The sequence below is a fragment of the Silene latifolia genome, chromosome X (genome assembly GCF_048544455.1).
Source record: "Silene latifolia isolate original U9 population chromosome X, ASM4854445v1, whole genome shotgun sequence".
Taxonomy (NCBI): Eukaryota; Viridiplantae; Streptophyta; class Magnoliopsida; order Caryophyllales; family Caryophyllaceae; genus Silene; species Silene latifolia.
In genome coordinates, this window is record NC_133537.1 from 116,110,931 (window position 1) to 116,125,386 (window position 14,456).

The window sequence follows — 14,456 nt, forward strand, 5'->3', positions numbered from 1 at the left end:
CCCAAAAGGGCCTCCTTTTCAATGTGCGCCATTACAGAAGAAAGAATTTTCTGCTAGTAGAGACATGAAGAATACTAAGAAGCGTCTCTACACCTTTGACATAATCAAAGGGGAAGAGATTTTTAGGCACCTGCAAGCGAATAATATTATTAAGATTAAGGGAAATCATAAAATTCCTTCGGCGCGAGAGCTTAAAGGGAAAACTTTTTGTTTATGGCATAACGCTAGATCTCATGCTACTAATAATTGTTTTGTGTTTAGAAACGTTTTGCAGGATTTGATTGATAATGGTCAGATTTTGTTTTCAAGTGGTGACAGTGTCAAAACAGATGATGATCCGTTTTCAGTGTTAAACTTTGAATGCAATATGTTTGATATTAAACCAACGCTAACAATTCCAAATGGTGATTTGGAGGAGGAGAGAGCACAACGTTTGTTTGACCATTAGGTGGATAAGCGTTTGTTGGTTTTTCCGAAAGTGGACAACATGGAGATGAAAGGAATTTGAAAGTGGCATATGACTGAACTTCACACCACAGATAAGTGTCAGACTTTCAGGGTCTTTGTAGCAAAATTGGTTCAAAGATTTAGTCAATGAAGGTAAAATCTTGGACACTGTGAAGGGGAAGTCTGGCAGAACTGATGAAGGGTCTGCGCCTAAGTCCTATAAGGAGGCTGTGGAGGCGGATCCTAGTCATGTACGTTCGATCAAATGCATGAAGAATTTGCGGAGGAACATGTGTTTAAGTTGTGCCAATATGTTGCACTTTGAGCTTGTTCGAACTCAATCAATTCCAAATGATCCTAAATCGGTGACGGCTTATCAGCGCCTGACAGTAAGAAGGAACAGAGACCTGAAAAATATGGGTCCCAACAAAGGATATAAGGGAATGCAGTCCCTTGGATTTGTCAGGAAGCCTCTCAGTGATTTGAGGAATCAAATGAATGATCCTGAAGGAAAAGGTGTTCTTGTTACAAAGGGCCAAAAGAAGAAGCACGCTAAGGCACTGGCGGCGAACGCCAAGGCTAAGGTGGAGATGTAGTTGATGCAAGAGGCGATGGTAGCAGATATCCGGGTTCAGGATCAAGAAGTTTCGAGGAAGGAGAATGAGACTAGTACCAAAGCTTGTGTGAATGCCATCGATAAGCTGAGTGATCACGTGATGGATGCTGACAAAGAAAAAGAGGATTTAGGGGGTTTCTCTGACTATGAGTTAGATTTGCTGGTGACTGATGAAGATTAACAGCCAATTCAATTTGGTTCTCTAGACCCAGATACGATGGAATGTATGATGGTGACTATGCTGCGAAAGGAGTTCAGCACAAAAGGGTCATTGTCTGTAAGTTCGGATTCGCCATTATCAGGTATCTTTAATTATTTAATTGCGAGTAATTTTATTTGTAATGACGCTCTGGATAGGGATTTAACTGACTAGGAGGTGAATGGGATAGTTAAGGCTTTATTCGTACGCCGAGGTGTGGATAATGACCATTGTAAACTTTTATATATTAAAGTCAAATTGGAAAATCGTGTGGTTAGTAGAGTCTTGATTAATAATGGGGCTACCACTAACATTGCCCCAATCGCTATTCTTCAGCTGGATGGAAAAACAGAAAAGGATATAACCCCTTGTAAAGTGTCTGTGACTAGTTTTGCTGGAACCACAGAATGTTGTGAGGGGAAGATATCGCTAGCAATTAAAGTAGAATCGTGTACAAAAACAATGCCTTTTTATGTGGTCAGAAGTATAACGACTTATAATATTTTGTTGGAAAGAAGTTGGTTGCATAAAAATTATACCATCCCTTCTTCATTGCATCAATTATTAGTTATGTGGAATGGTAGGAAATATGAGATTATTTATGCTGATATTCCTACTGTTGAAGTAAATGTCACTAACTTAGGAAATGATTCTAAGGAATATGCATTAGATCCGCGAGTGGAAGCGCTTGACCAATGGCAGATTGTAGATGTTGAAGAGCATAATGCCTTCAATAAAATTCAAGAAATTTGCATAGAAGAATTAGAGGACATTCCCGAAGAAGGTCCAGCAGTAGCAGCAGGTGCTCAGGAATTGAGCTTATTGCCATTTTATTACTATAATGTAGTAATTGCTATGTATTTTCTTTTTCCACAAGTATTGTAACGACTTTTGAATTCAATAAGAATTGCAATTTATAAAATAATGATTCTTCTATAGAAATAGTTGATGATTATGTCCGAATAAAAATGGGCAAAATAGTAAAAGTACATCATTAACATTGGTAGAAAGACCATGGGTAAAGAATGATGATATTAGGAACTGAAGGTCACATATATGAGCCAAAACCTATCGTATGATGAAAAAGAGGCGATGAAAACAATTATGTTCGAATATAGAGATTGTTTCGCTTGGGAACATCATGAGATACCTGGTGTTAATTTAAGTATTTCTAGACACCGTTTACCGATCAAACCTGGTTGGAAACCAGTAGTTCAGTAGCCTAGAAGAATGTCATCAGAAGTCATTCAGGCTGTTAAAGATAAGGTTGACAAGCTTTTAAAAGCAAAGTTTATCTACTCAGTGAAATATGTAGAGTGGATTGCCAATATCGTTCCAGTCATTAAGAAGAAGATTAGAGTGTGCATTGATTTTCGAGATCTAAATAAGGCCATTCCTAAGAATAAATACCCTATGCCCCTGGCTGATATACTCATTGATGCTACCACAAGGCGTAAGTATCTAACTTTTATGGACGGATACGCTGAGTATTACCAGATAAAGATCGAGGAGAAAGACTGTTAGAAGACAAAATTCAGGTGTCTTGGTTCTTTAGGAACGTTTGAATGGGTAGTTATGCCATTCAGATTAAAGAATGCGGGCGCCACATATCAGCGAACTATAAATTGTGTTTTTCATGATTTAATAGGCGATAAATTTGATGAATTTGATGAACATTTGTTTCATCTTTGACAAGTATTTGAAAGGATGAGGAAGTTTAATATTAAAATGAATCCTTTAAGTGTGCTTTTGGCGTTAGTGTCGAAAAATTTCTTGGATTTTTGATTCATCAGCAGGGAATCGAAATTGGCAAGAATAAGGCTAAAGCAGTGACAAAATGCTAAACCGCTTTCTAATAAAACGCAGTTACAACGATTCCTTGGGGAGGTGAATTATGTTAGACGATTTATTGCCAATTTAGCTGGAAAAACTAAAGGTTTTTCTCCGTTGTTGCGATTGTTAAAGGAAGATGCTTTTGTTTGGAACGACAGTCATCAGGAGGCGTTTGATCAAATTAAGAACTATTTGAGTAATCCACATGTTTTAATTTCTCCAAAAGCAGGGAAAATGCTTTGGCTTTATTTGTTAGCCGTCGACCAGTCAATTGGTTGTATGTTGTCTCAGGAGAATGAGCAAGGTTTTGAACAAGTAGTATTTTACTTAAGCCGAGTCCTCCAAATAAATGGAACAATGTTATACTTATTTGGAAAAGGTGTGTCTAAGCCTTTTTGACGCCTTAGTTAAATTACGACATTATTTCATGGCTCATACTATAGAAATAGTATAAGCGATGGACGTAATGAAACATATGTTGTCTCAACCTTTATTGAGAGGACGTTTTAGTAAGTGGAGTATTCATTTGTTTCAAATTGATTTAGTTTATATTCCGCAAAGAACGATGAAAGGTCAGGTACTAGCTGATTTTCTTATTGAACACCCTTGTTTTGATATAGAAACAAGTGATAATAATAACAATATTCCTTGAGAAATGTATTTTGACAGATCGTTCACTTCAAATGGCTCAGGTGTGGGTGTTGTTATTTTGTCTCCTAAGGGGAGGGAATGGAAATTAACTCTAACTTTGCATGGTCAAGGTACTAATAATAAAGTGGAATATGAGGCGCTTATTACTGGTTTGGAGAAGTTAATTGAACTGGGCGCCTTCCATGTTCGAATTTTAGGTGATTCCCAACTTGTAATAAATCAAGTTAATGGTTTGTTCAAGTGTAAATCTTTACCATTATCACAATATCTTCAGAAAGTTGAAGGTTTTATTAAAGTATTTTAGAAGAATTGAATGCGTTCACGTGTTAAGAGATCAAAATACGATGGCTAATCAATTGGCTCAGTTTGCTTCTGGGTATAACTTGGAAGATTTTGGTGTGTTGACGAACGTAGAGCATTTAGAGAGGAATTTTCTTATAAAGGAAGACACTTTTACAGCGGAGATCTGTAAGGTTGATATTTTGGAGCAACCTTTGGATTGGCGAACTAACATTATAAGTGTTTTCAATAGTCCGTCTCAAAAGGGGTTAAACCATAAGCTTCGAAAGCAAGCCTTTGGATACTTTTCGATCGATGGCATCCTGTATAAAAAGGATCATCAAGGGGTCTTACTGAAATGTTTAGGCCCTGATGATGCTTACTGGTCATGGCAGAGGTTCATGAGGGTGTTTGTGGCGCTCATCAGTCTGACCAAAGATGCGGTGGTTGATTCACCATCATGGTTTTTATTAGCCTTCTATTTTAGAAAATTGTGTGACCTATGCAAAAGGTTGCAAGTCGTGCCAACGATATGGTCAGATTAGTAGGGTTCCTGCTAATGATTTAAAGCCTATTGTAAAGCCATGGCCTTTCCGTGGTTGGGCAATGGATATGATTAGTGAGATTACTCCACCTTCTTCCAAAGGACATAAGTATGTGGTGGTCATTACTGATTACTTCACTAAATGGGTTGAAGCTAAACCATTTAAAACTGTGAAGACACAGGATTTGGTGGATGTTTTGAAAGAGTTTATCTTTATCCGCTTTGGGGCGCCATAAAGCGTTATAGTGGACTAAGCGTCTGTTTGTAACGGACCACCTATGCAAGAGTTTACCACTCAATTTGAAGTGAAATTGCTAAATTCTTCTCCATATGATGCTCAGGCAAATGGGCAAGCTGAATCTACGAATAAGTTGATTAAAGCTAGGATTTCTAAAATGATTGATGATAATCCTAGTTCTTGGCATGAAAAGTTACTTGATACGTTGTGGGCTTATAGAACTTAAGAGGGTGGGGGGGGGGGGGGCTATAGGGTACACTCCTTATCAGCTAGTTTTGGCCATGATGTTATGATTCCATCTGAGATTAATGTAGAATCTGCTCGGATTTTATTTCAAAATTCGATGGATTTAGGTTCTTATGTTGAATCTATGAATATTGCTAACTTAGATATTGAACATCTAAGAGAGCAGGCGCTGACAAATTTGTTGCGAAATAAGATCAAGTCAACCAAAACATATAATGCTCGGGTCAAGGCTCAATCCTTTCTAGAGGGGGATTTGGTATGGAAAGTGATCTTGCCAGAAGGGCATAAGGATCATTTCTATGGAAAATGGTTGCCTAGGTAGGAAGGACCATTTAAGGTTACTAAAGACTTTTCAGGAAATGCGTATGGCCTGCAAAACTTTGATGGAACACGATTCAAAAGAAGCATAACCGGCAAATTTTCGAAGTTCTATCATCCCACTATTTGGGAGAAATACGCAGCAAATATTAAAACACAATATCCAGAGTTTTGGGATAACATGGGGGCGTTACACTAATTGTATAAAATCAACTCTTATAATTTTTTGCTTGGCGAACAAAGGCCAGGAAACTTGAGATTTCATCATTAAGGGCCTGGGATGCGAATTCCACTGGTTCTTCATTTCGTCCGGCTGTTTCTGAATTAAGGAAACATGTTGTTGGCTTTTCTCAATCTGAGATCGAATTAGATGGGCTGGTTGGCCAAGCGACGAAGGTAATATAGATAGACTTTTGGACAGAGTTTGGCCCTAACACTAGTAGAAAAAACCCCTATTGTGACGCCTTTATCGTGTCGGTTCTAATAGAAACACTGCAAAAAGCCCAAAAAATTGGCGGGAGTGAAATTTTCATGTTATAGAAGGTCTATCGTGGCGGTTTAAATTAAGAATCAACATGATAATAAAAGTTATTTATAGCGGTTTCAGATTAAAAATGTCATGATAAGTCCTTTATGGCGGTTATATTAACAACCGTTGTTAATAACGATGCTAAAATAATGATAAGTAACAATGTTTTTTAATAAAAAACCGCCATCATATGTTTTTGGGGCGGTTTTCATAACAACCGATGTTAATTTAGGGCTCTTCATTTATAGAACATTACGCTTTTTTTTTTAACCCAATTGACTCTCAATCTCTCATTCTCTACTCCATATACCATATATACTCTCACGCAAAAGCTCCGCAGCCATCTATCACGCGCCACCATTGCTCACTCACTACAGTCACCGGCCTTCAGCACTGCCAACGATGCCCAAGCTACCATCACTTCCGACGACGCCCAAGTCACTATCACCATCGCACAATCGTTCGCTAACGCCAGCACGATGTCAAATCGTGGCCATAATAACTGGACCTTCACACTCTGGGTACCGCACTCAAAATTTGACGACCACCGATGAAACCTGCTCTTCCTACATCGATTTGGTTTGATTAATTCCTTCTCTATTTTATTTGAATCATAATTGTTGCTCTTAATTGTCATGCTAGGCTTTCATTTTTTATGTTGTATAGTTGTGTTGAATAGGGTTTTATGCGTGTTTGAGTTTGTGATAATGTTAAATCAGGATTTTATTGTTATTAGTTGAAAAATGGCTAATTGTGCTTGTGATAATTGAGTATACCAAGGTTTGATTTTGATGGGGTTGCTTCTTACTTGAAAGCAGAAACGGTGAAGCTAATGGATCAAAGGTCCCTTATAGAATCTGAAGTTAATACTGTTATTCAGCGTCTTTGTCACTCATCTGGTCCAGATCTACATGACAAACTTGTTGACAAAGAGGTAATCAACCAATCCTAACTTCTATGATTTCGGCTTTTTTCTTGACCACTATCTAATTTTGCTATTTTCCATATGCTTAATCTTCTACGGTTCTCGCACAGATATTGATAATCCTATCGTTTTTGCAGACCATCGTCATTTGTCTGGTTAGTCGGTATTCTTTCCCAATTACCATCAAGAATCTTGACTTTGTGAATTTAGAAGTAAAAACATTTTAGTTAAATGTTGTGAAGTAATTCATCAGTAACAAAAAAAATACACATCTTAAAGGAACTTAAAAGTCAACATAAGTTTCTGCATTTAAATGGATATTAATTCAAGATAGTTCACTAGCCTTCCAAAGTGAGAAGAATTACCTTAATTTGACAATTAGATTCCTTCAGTTGATTAAGCATCAACAGATCAATAGGTTTTAATGCAGTTGTTCGAATTGAGCTTGTGATTGAGTATACTAGGGTTTGATTTCAAAAAATGGCAAATTGAGCTTGCGATAACGATTTAGTTTGAGTGTCTGCCACTGATGCTCTCTGTTATTGTGGTGTTATTCTGCTATTACTTTGATTTTTTTACGACTTTGATTTTTTTCTTTTTTTTTACCACGTGTTATTGTGTGTTTATTTTACTGTTATTCTGCTGTTATTGTGATGTTATTCCGGTGTCACTTTGATTTTTTTAAGTACTTTGAATTTTTCTCTGTTTTTTTACCATTTGTTATTGTGCTGTTATTCTGGTATTATTGTGATGTTATTATGGTGTCACTTTGATTTTTTACTCTTGATTTTTTACCCTTTTTTTTACCACATGTTATTGTGCTGTTATTCTAGTGTTATTGTGATGTTATTCCGGTGTCATTTTAATTTTTTTAACTACTCTGATTTTTTTTAACTACTCTGTTATTGTGATGTTATTCTACTCTAATTTTTTTTACCAAGGGCACAAATAAAGGTAAAATGTCACAAAATTGGACGTAATTCTATATTCCATGTACAAATACGGCCAGTTTTACTTCACATTCCTCCCACATTCTCCACTTTGAAAATGAAACAAGTGGAGTACTATTTGTCCCACGCCTTTAAACCCTGCTGGAAAAATCGAGTAACCAGTAGTATTATATTTTAACCGTGGTTAAATCCTCCCGACTAACCTTGGTTCAAAGTTAAAATACTGGCCCATCAATTTTTTTACTATACTCTGCAGCAATGAGTGATTTGTAGGCATTCTTGTTATTGCTCCCAGTATGTAAGATCTAAAAAATAAAATTCAGCAACAAGGGGTTAAAAAGATCACAAATTCTCAAATGTAAGAAACCATCAATCATCAGTCATAAGCCGGAATTTAGTACAATCTCAGAATCCATAAAAAAAACATCCTTAGGTTTGATAGTTTTTGACATGCTATGAAACAAGGTGGTATTGCATGAATCGCAAGTGTTGCATGAATCGAAAGTGAGGCTATCCATCAAACAATATTCAATTGACAGTTAGCATGAATTTAAAGTGAGGCTATCTATCAAACAAGGGTCTAACAATAATAGGGAGCAAGTAATCATAATGTTCGACAACGAACGAAAATAACCACACAACACAAAAGCAACAGCGATCACCACCTAATCTTCTTAATGAAGATCGAATTTAACGGGATAATACATCTCACAAAAAAAGACCAATCCAACCAATACAAATCCAATCTTTGTGCTTTTGTGCTATTGACCAACGAATAAATGCAATTTTTTGAAATTCATATGAACATGCAATTAACTGAATAATAATCAACGAATTTGTATAGAAATCACCCGAAAAAAACAAAACGATTAAATCAAACAAAGTCGTCTTACCGTTATTTTCACCGCCGTCAATGTAATCGGCGTTAGGCGACATGTCGAAGAACTCCACCATTTGCCATTGATGGTGGTTCTGATGGCGAATTTGCGATGGTTGATGTCAGAATGTTTGGTGTCGACGACGGTGGAGGTGGTGGTGAGTGAGGTGAGTGGGAGGAGATTTGGAACCATTGATGAAGGTTAGAAAACCGAGAAAAAAATTGATTTGGGGATTTTTGCGTTTTTTAGGGTAGTGAAAACTAGGAGTGATGCGTGTGTTTTTTGGTTTTAAAATATTAAGATATCTAAATCTCAGCCCTTTATTTTTGTTTATCTAGTGGCTGAGATTTTCCAAACTCACAACTCACCGTAAGAACCAAATTCACGAGATCCCGCCACTATATATATATATATATATATATATATATATATATATATATATATATATATATATATATATATATATATATAGATAGATAGACAAGATCCGGTGAGTTTGACACTTTTCGTGAGTTTCCCTCGCATATATAAGCAAATGAGTTGACAAAACCCAATTATCAAAATTTGAGCCGCCATAATTTTCCCAGCTCTTTCTCTCTCTTTCTCCCCCTTTCTCTCTCTACTGATCAAACACTCTGTTCATCAAAAAACCACGCGAAATTTTTTCATCAGTTCTTCAAATTTTGATCAACAAATTCATCAGTTCTTCAAAATTTGATCAACAATTCATTCATTATTTTGATTTTTTCAATTAAAACTATCAATTTGTTCATCAATTTTTCAAAATTAGATCAACAATTCTCCGAAAACCCTAATTCTTCAAATTCGACTGAAGGTATTGATATTTCTTCCGATTTCTGATTCAATAATCGAATAACTTCAGTAATTGAATCAAATAACAAATTCTGACTTGATTTACGTGTTTTTTTCCATAAATTTCACTTCAACGATCTTTGAATTGAATAATCAAACGCTTACTCGCTTGATAATATTCTTGATAATCAAACAACGATGAATTCAGGTGTAAATTTGTGACATAATGCTGATATAAAAACTGTTGTTATTAGGTTGATAAGTTTTTTGTAAAAATTACTGATTGCATGAAGATTGTTTTCATATTGTTACTCATTTTGTCATTATAATAACAATAACAACTACATAATATAACAGTAATTGCATGTAGGTTTTCATTCATGATATCATTCAATATCTAGTATTTGAATAACTGGATTATAATAATACAATAACTGCCTTACAGTATTAAAATAGCTTTGATATTACATTAAAATAACTGTGTGTGCATTGTGGTGGACTAGGCTACCAATTTCACTAAAACCCTCCCCTCTCTGATAGAATAATTGCATTTGTATAATACAATAACTTCATTATAACGTTAAAATAATTGCTGTAGCAGAGATTGTTTTTTTCATAAGAAATACTACTTTATAGGATCTGACAAAAAAATCCTTACAATAACTACTCTTTAATAATGAAATAACTTTAATACTACATTAAAATAACTGTGTGTGCATTGTGGTGGACTAGGCTACCAATTTCACTAAAACCCTCCCCTCTCTGATAGAATAATTGCATTTGTATAATACAATAACTGCATTATAACGTTAAAATAATTGCTGTAGGAGAGTTTGTTTTTTTCATAATAAATACTATTTTATAGGATCTGACAAAAAAATCCTTACAATAACTACTCTTTAATAATGAAATAACTTTAATACTACATTAAAATAACTGTGTGTGTATTGTGTTGGACTAGGCTACCAATTTCACTAAAACACTCCCCTCTCTGATAGAATAATTGCATTTGTATAATACAATAACTGCATTATAACGTTAAAATAACTGCTGCTGCAGAGGTTGTATTGTTTTGTTTTGTATAGAATCTAAGATATTGAAATTAATAATACTATAACAGTTCTCCTGTTTTAATGTTTCCAGGCATTGAAATTAATACTACCAATGCAACAACTTTTTCTACACCTCTTTTTGCGTCGAAATCGGAGAAAATACTATCCATAATGGGATTGAGATATACTCCGGTGGCGGTGAGGAGTGGAATAGGATGGTAGAAAATGGTTTCAAAACGCTGCTCTGGGGTTAATGTTTGTAAAGCTGGAGGAGGCAATAGAGTTTTACAATTTATATGCTGTGGCTTGTGGTTTCATACCAAGAAAGTACACACAAACAAGATTCCGTGATGGTTTGATAGACAAATAATCAATGGTCTGCAACAAACATGGATTCAAAGAGGATCGCAAAAAACTCAAACCTGTTGTTGAATTTGAAAACACAGAAGAGAAAAAGAAGAGGAAAAGATCTGAAGAGCCAAAGAAAACAAAAATAACAAGATTTGGTTGCAAGGCAAAAATACGGTTTTGTGCTGTATGCAATGACCTTTAGGAGCTAATAGGGTATGCTATTGATACGTTTTATGAAGGTCATAATCACATACTCTGCTCACTCAAAGAACGGGAATTCCAGAAAAACGTAAGAACACTTAACCTTTACATGAAGCAGACAATTGTTAACAATTGTAAACTCAACATCGGGGCTACCAAGACATTTAGAATTATGGCGGAGCAATCAAATGGGTATGCAAACATTAGTGCATCTCTCACAGAATTCAAGAACTTCAAAAGAAATATTAAATGTTATATAGGTGACAAGGATGCTGACATGATTCTCGATTATTTAAAGGCGCTTTCTGAATCACAAGATGGCTTTTACTATGCTTATCAAGTTGATGAGGATAATTGTTTGGCTAAAATCTTTTGGGCAGATGCACAAGCAAGAATGAATTATTCCTTGTTTGGGGACACCATCACCTTTGATTCTACTTACGGTACTAACAAGTACCACATGGCCTTCACCCCATTCACTGTTGTTGACAATCACAAAAAATCAGCGACTTTTGCTGCTGCACTTGTCGATCATGAGAACGATGGGTCATTCATTTGGGTGTTTAAGAAGTTCCTTGATTGTATGGGCAACAAGGAACCTCAGTGCATTCTTACTGATCAAGATCCGGCAATTAAACTCGGGGTGCGTTCTGTATTCAAGAAAGCAAGACATCGCTACTGCATGTGGCATATAATGAAAAAACTTACCGATAAAGTTGAGTCACAGATTTGTAAGGAGACTGACTTTGTTGAGCGGATATGTGGAGTTGTTTGGGATACTGACTTGGAACCCATTAAGTTTGAAGAAAAATGGACTCAAGTGATTAATGACTTTGAGTTGAATGATAATACTTGGTTGACATACATGTATGGAAAAAGGCACAAATGGATACCTGCTTACTTTAGGGATTTGCCTTTAGGCTGCCTTTTGAAAACTACACAAAGATCAGAGAGTCAAAACAGTTATTTCAAAAGATTTGAGAGCATAGATGGCACACTTGTAGAACTTTGGTTGCGTTTTCAGAGTGCAATGGAACAACAATGCTATAATCACAGATCTCTTGATGCTGCAAATGACAGCACATTGCCACAGGTTTCTTCTAAGACAATGATTGAGAAACATGCCTCTAAAATCTACACACATACTGTTTTCTATGAGTTCCAAGAGCAAGTGCAAATGGCTTCCTGTTCGTGTGCCGTTAGGGGGTTTTCTGAGCAAGGAAACATGCACATTATAAATGTTGAAGATGCCTACAGGAAGCATAGAATATTTCAGGTTATTCGATTTTATAAACATAATTGTCTTTTTACTTTAACATACAATAACTGTGATAAAAGAATACAATAACCGTGTTTTACCATTAAAAAAACTGAAGGACTTCTACCTTGGTGTTAATTGCTAGTCTGCATAAAATAATTCATGTTGAACTATATAATAACTATGTTTGCCTTTTAAAATAACTACATTGTAATGCAGGTTGCTCACAATAACGAATCAAAGGAAACAACATGTACGTGCAAGATGTTTGAGAGGAAAGGAATCCTTTGTAAACACATTATATGGATTATATCAGGAAAAGGACTGCAAAGCATACCGGAGCAGTACATCGAAACCAGATGGACGAAGAAATCATATAGAAAGCCTTTGTATGGACTGGATGGAAAGTTATTGCAAGACTACGATCCCACCGATTTGAGAAAGTTGGAATTATCAAGGGTATGGTCAGAGTTTTATGCAACAATAAGTGTTCTTAACTCGATGCCTGAAAATCAAATCAAGGAGCTAAGTTTGATGCTTTTACAATTCCGAGAGAAAATAAATCCAACCAAAGAGAGCTTGACAAAGGATCAAGAACTGGAAATGCTCTTAGGTTGTACAGCAAAATCAAATATTACTGTTCTTCCACCAAAAATTGCAAAAAACAAAGGAAGCGGCAAGAGAATGAAATCAAACAAGGATAAGGCAATTGAGAAGGCGAGCAAACCGAAGAGGCTATGTAATAACTGCAAACAAATGGGACACCATGACAAGAGAAACTGTCCAAATCCGTTTGTTGAGCATGCTTTGGAGGAAGAAGATGAAGAGGAAAATGAAATGGAGGATGAAGATGAAGAAGAAGAAGAATGAAAAATGCATTACGCTTTAAAATAATCAAGATTACGTTTTAAAATAATCCATATTATGCTTTACAATAACCGCAAGATTGCAAAATAATTGTGTTAGAGTTTTTTACAAATAATCAGGGGTATACTTTACAATAAGTATGTTAGACTTTTACAATAATAAAAGTTATGCTTTACATTAATTGATGTTGAATTTTTTTGCAATTGTTCTGATTTTGTTCATTTAATAATACCTTGCGCTATTACAATAATCATGTGAAAACTATACAATAATCACAATTATGCTTTACAATAATTGATGTTGAGTTTATTTGAAATTGTTCTGATTTTTTTCCATAAATATATTAATTTGATAATGCTTTGCAGTAATTGATAATGCTTTACACTTGCCAGTTTGTTACAATAATCAAGGATATGCTTTAAAATAATTTGGGAAGAGCTTTACAATAATCAGATACATGAGAGCTTTAAAATAATCAGAGGTATGCTTTAAAATAATTGGGCAAACGCTTTACAATAATCAGCTACATGAAAGCTTTAAAATAATTGCATTTGATCATTTGAATAACTTAATAATCATGTGAAAACTATACAATAATCACAATTATGCTTTATAATAATTGATGTTGAGTTTATTTGCAATTGTTCTGATTTTTTTCCATAAATATATTAATTTGATAATGCTTTACAATAATTGATAATGCTTTGCACTTGCCAATTTGTTACAATAATCAAAGATATGCTTTAAAATAATTGGGGAAGAGCTTTACAATAATCGGATACATGAGAGCTTTAAAATAATCAGAGGTATGCTTTAAAATAATTGGGCAAACGCTTTACAATAATCAGCTACATGAAAGCTTTAAAATAATTGCATTTGATCATTTGAATAACTATCTAGAGATATTACAATAACAGCTTATAGGCATTACAAAAACACTATCTTGTTCAGTCAATCAATAACAGCTACATCAAATTTGTTCAGTCAATCAATAACAACTATCTAAACATTAGATTATCCAACAAATCCATCTAGAATTGTTTGCTAAATCCATCTAGAATCAATTGTTCTTTTATGTGTTTCGCCGAGAAGGACCAGTAACGGCTGTTGTTTTAACCCTTTTCCTCCCTGATCTTCCGTCTTTTAAAAGTTCTTTCTCTACTTCCAATATACTCCGCCTCAAAATTTCCACTTCTTCCAAAAGAGACGCTCTTGACTCGTTGACATCTGACATCAACAAAATAGCCACCATCTCAAGCCA

At 35.2% G+C, this 14,456-nt stretch overlaps 1 protein-coding gene and 1 long non-coding RNA gene across 6 annotated transcripts; both read left to right on the forward strand.

Annotated features, from left to right (window-relative positions):
* Nucleotides 1-6,127: 6,127 nt before the first annotated feature.
* LOC141621559 (uncharacterized) lies at nt 6,128-10,664 on the forward strand. Of its 5 annotated transcripts, XR_012532447.1 has the most exons (4): nt 6,136-6,479; nt 6,719-6,834; nt 6,936-6,980; nt 10,610-10,664. It is a non-coding gene; the product is annotated as an uncharacterized LOC141621559 (long non-coding RNA). The 5 variants fall into 5 exon arrangements; XR_012532446.1 differs by having other exon boundaries at nt 6,134-6,479; nt 6,719-6,980; XR_012532445.1 differs by lacking the exon at nt 10,610-10,664 and having other exon boundaries at nt 6,138-6,479; nt 6,936-7,605.
* Nucleotides 10,665-10,771: 107 nt separating this feature from the next.
* Nucleotides 10,772-13,393, forward strand: LOC141621560 (protein FAR1-RELATED SEQUENCE 5-like). The gene is made up of 2 exons (XM_074437978.1): nt 10,772-12,346; nt 12,548-13,393. The coding sequence occupies exons 1-2, from the start codon at nt 11,180-11,182 to the stop codon at nt 13,196-13,198; spliced, it is 1,818 nt and encodes a 605-aa protein (XP_074294079.1). The 5' UTR covers nt 10,772-11,179; the 3' UTR covers nt 13,199-13,393.
* The last annotated feature ends 1,063 nt before the right edge of the window (nt 13,394-14,456 follow it).

Coding starts and splice junctions, on each gene's coding strand:
- LOC141621560 (XM_074437978.1), top strand. CDS start 11,180: ATGAAGCAGACAATTGTTAACAATTGTAAACTCAACATCGGGGCTACC. Junction 12,347..12,547: donor GGAAGCATAGAATATTTCAG/GTTATTCGATTT, acceptor ATTGTAATGCAG/GTTGCTCACAATAACGAATC.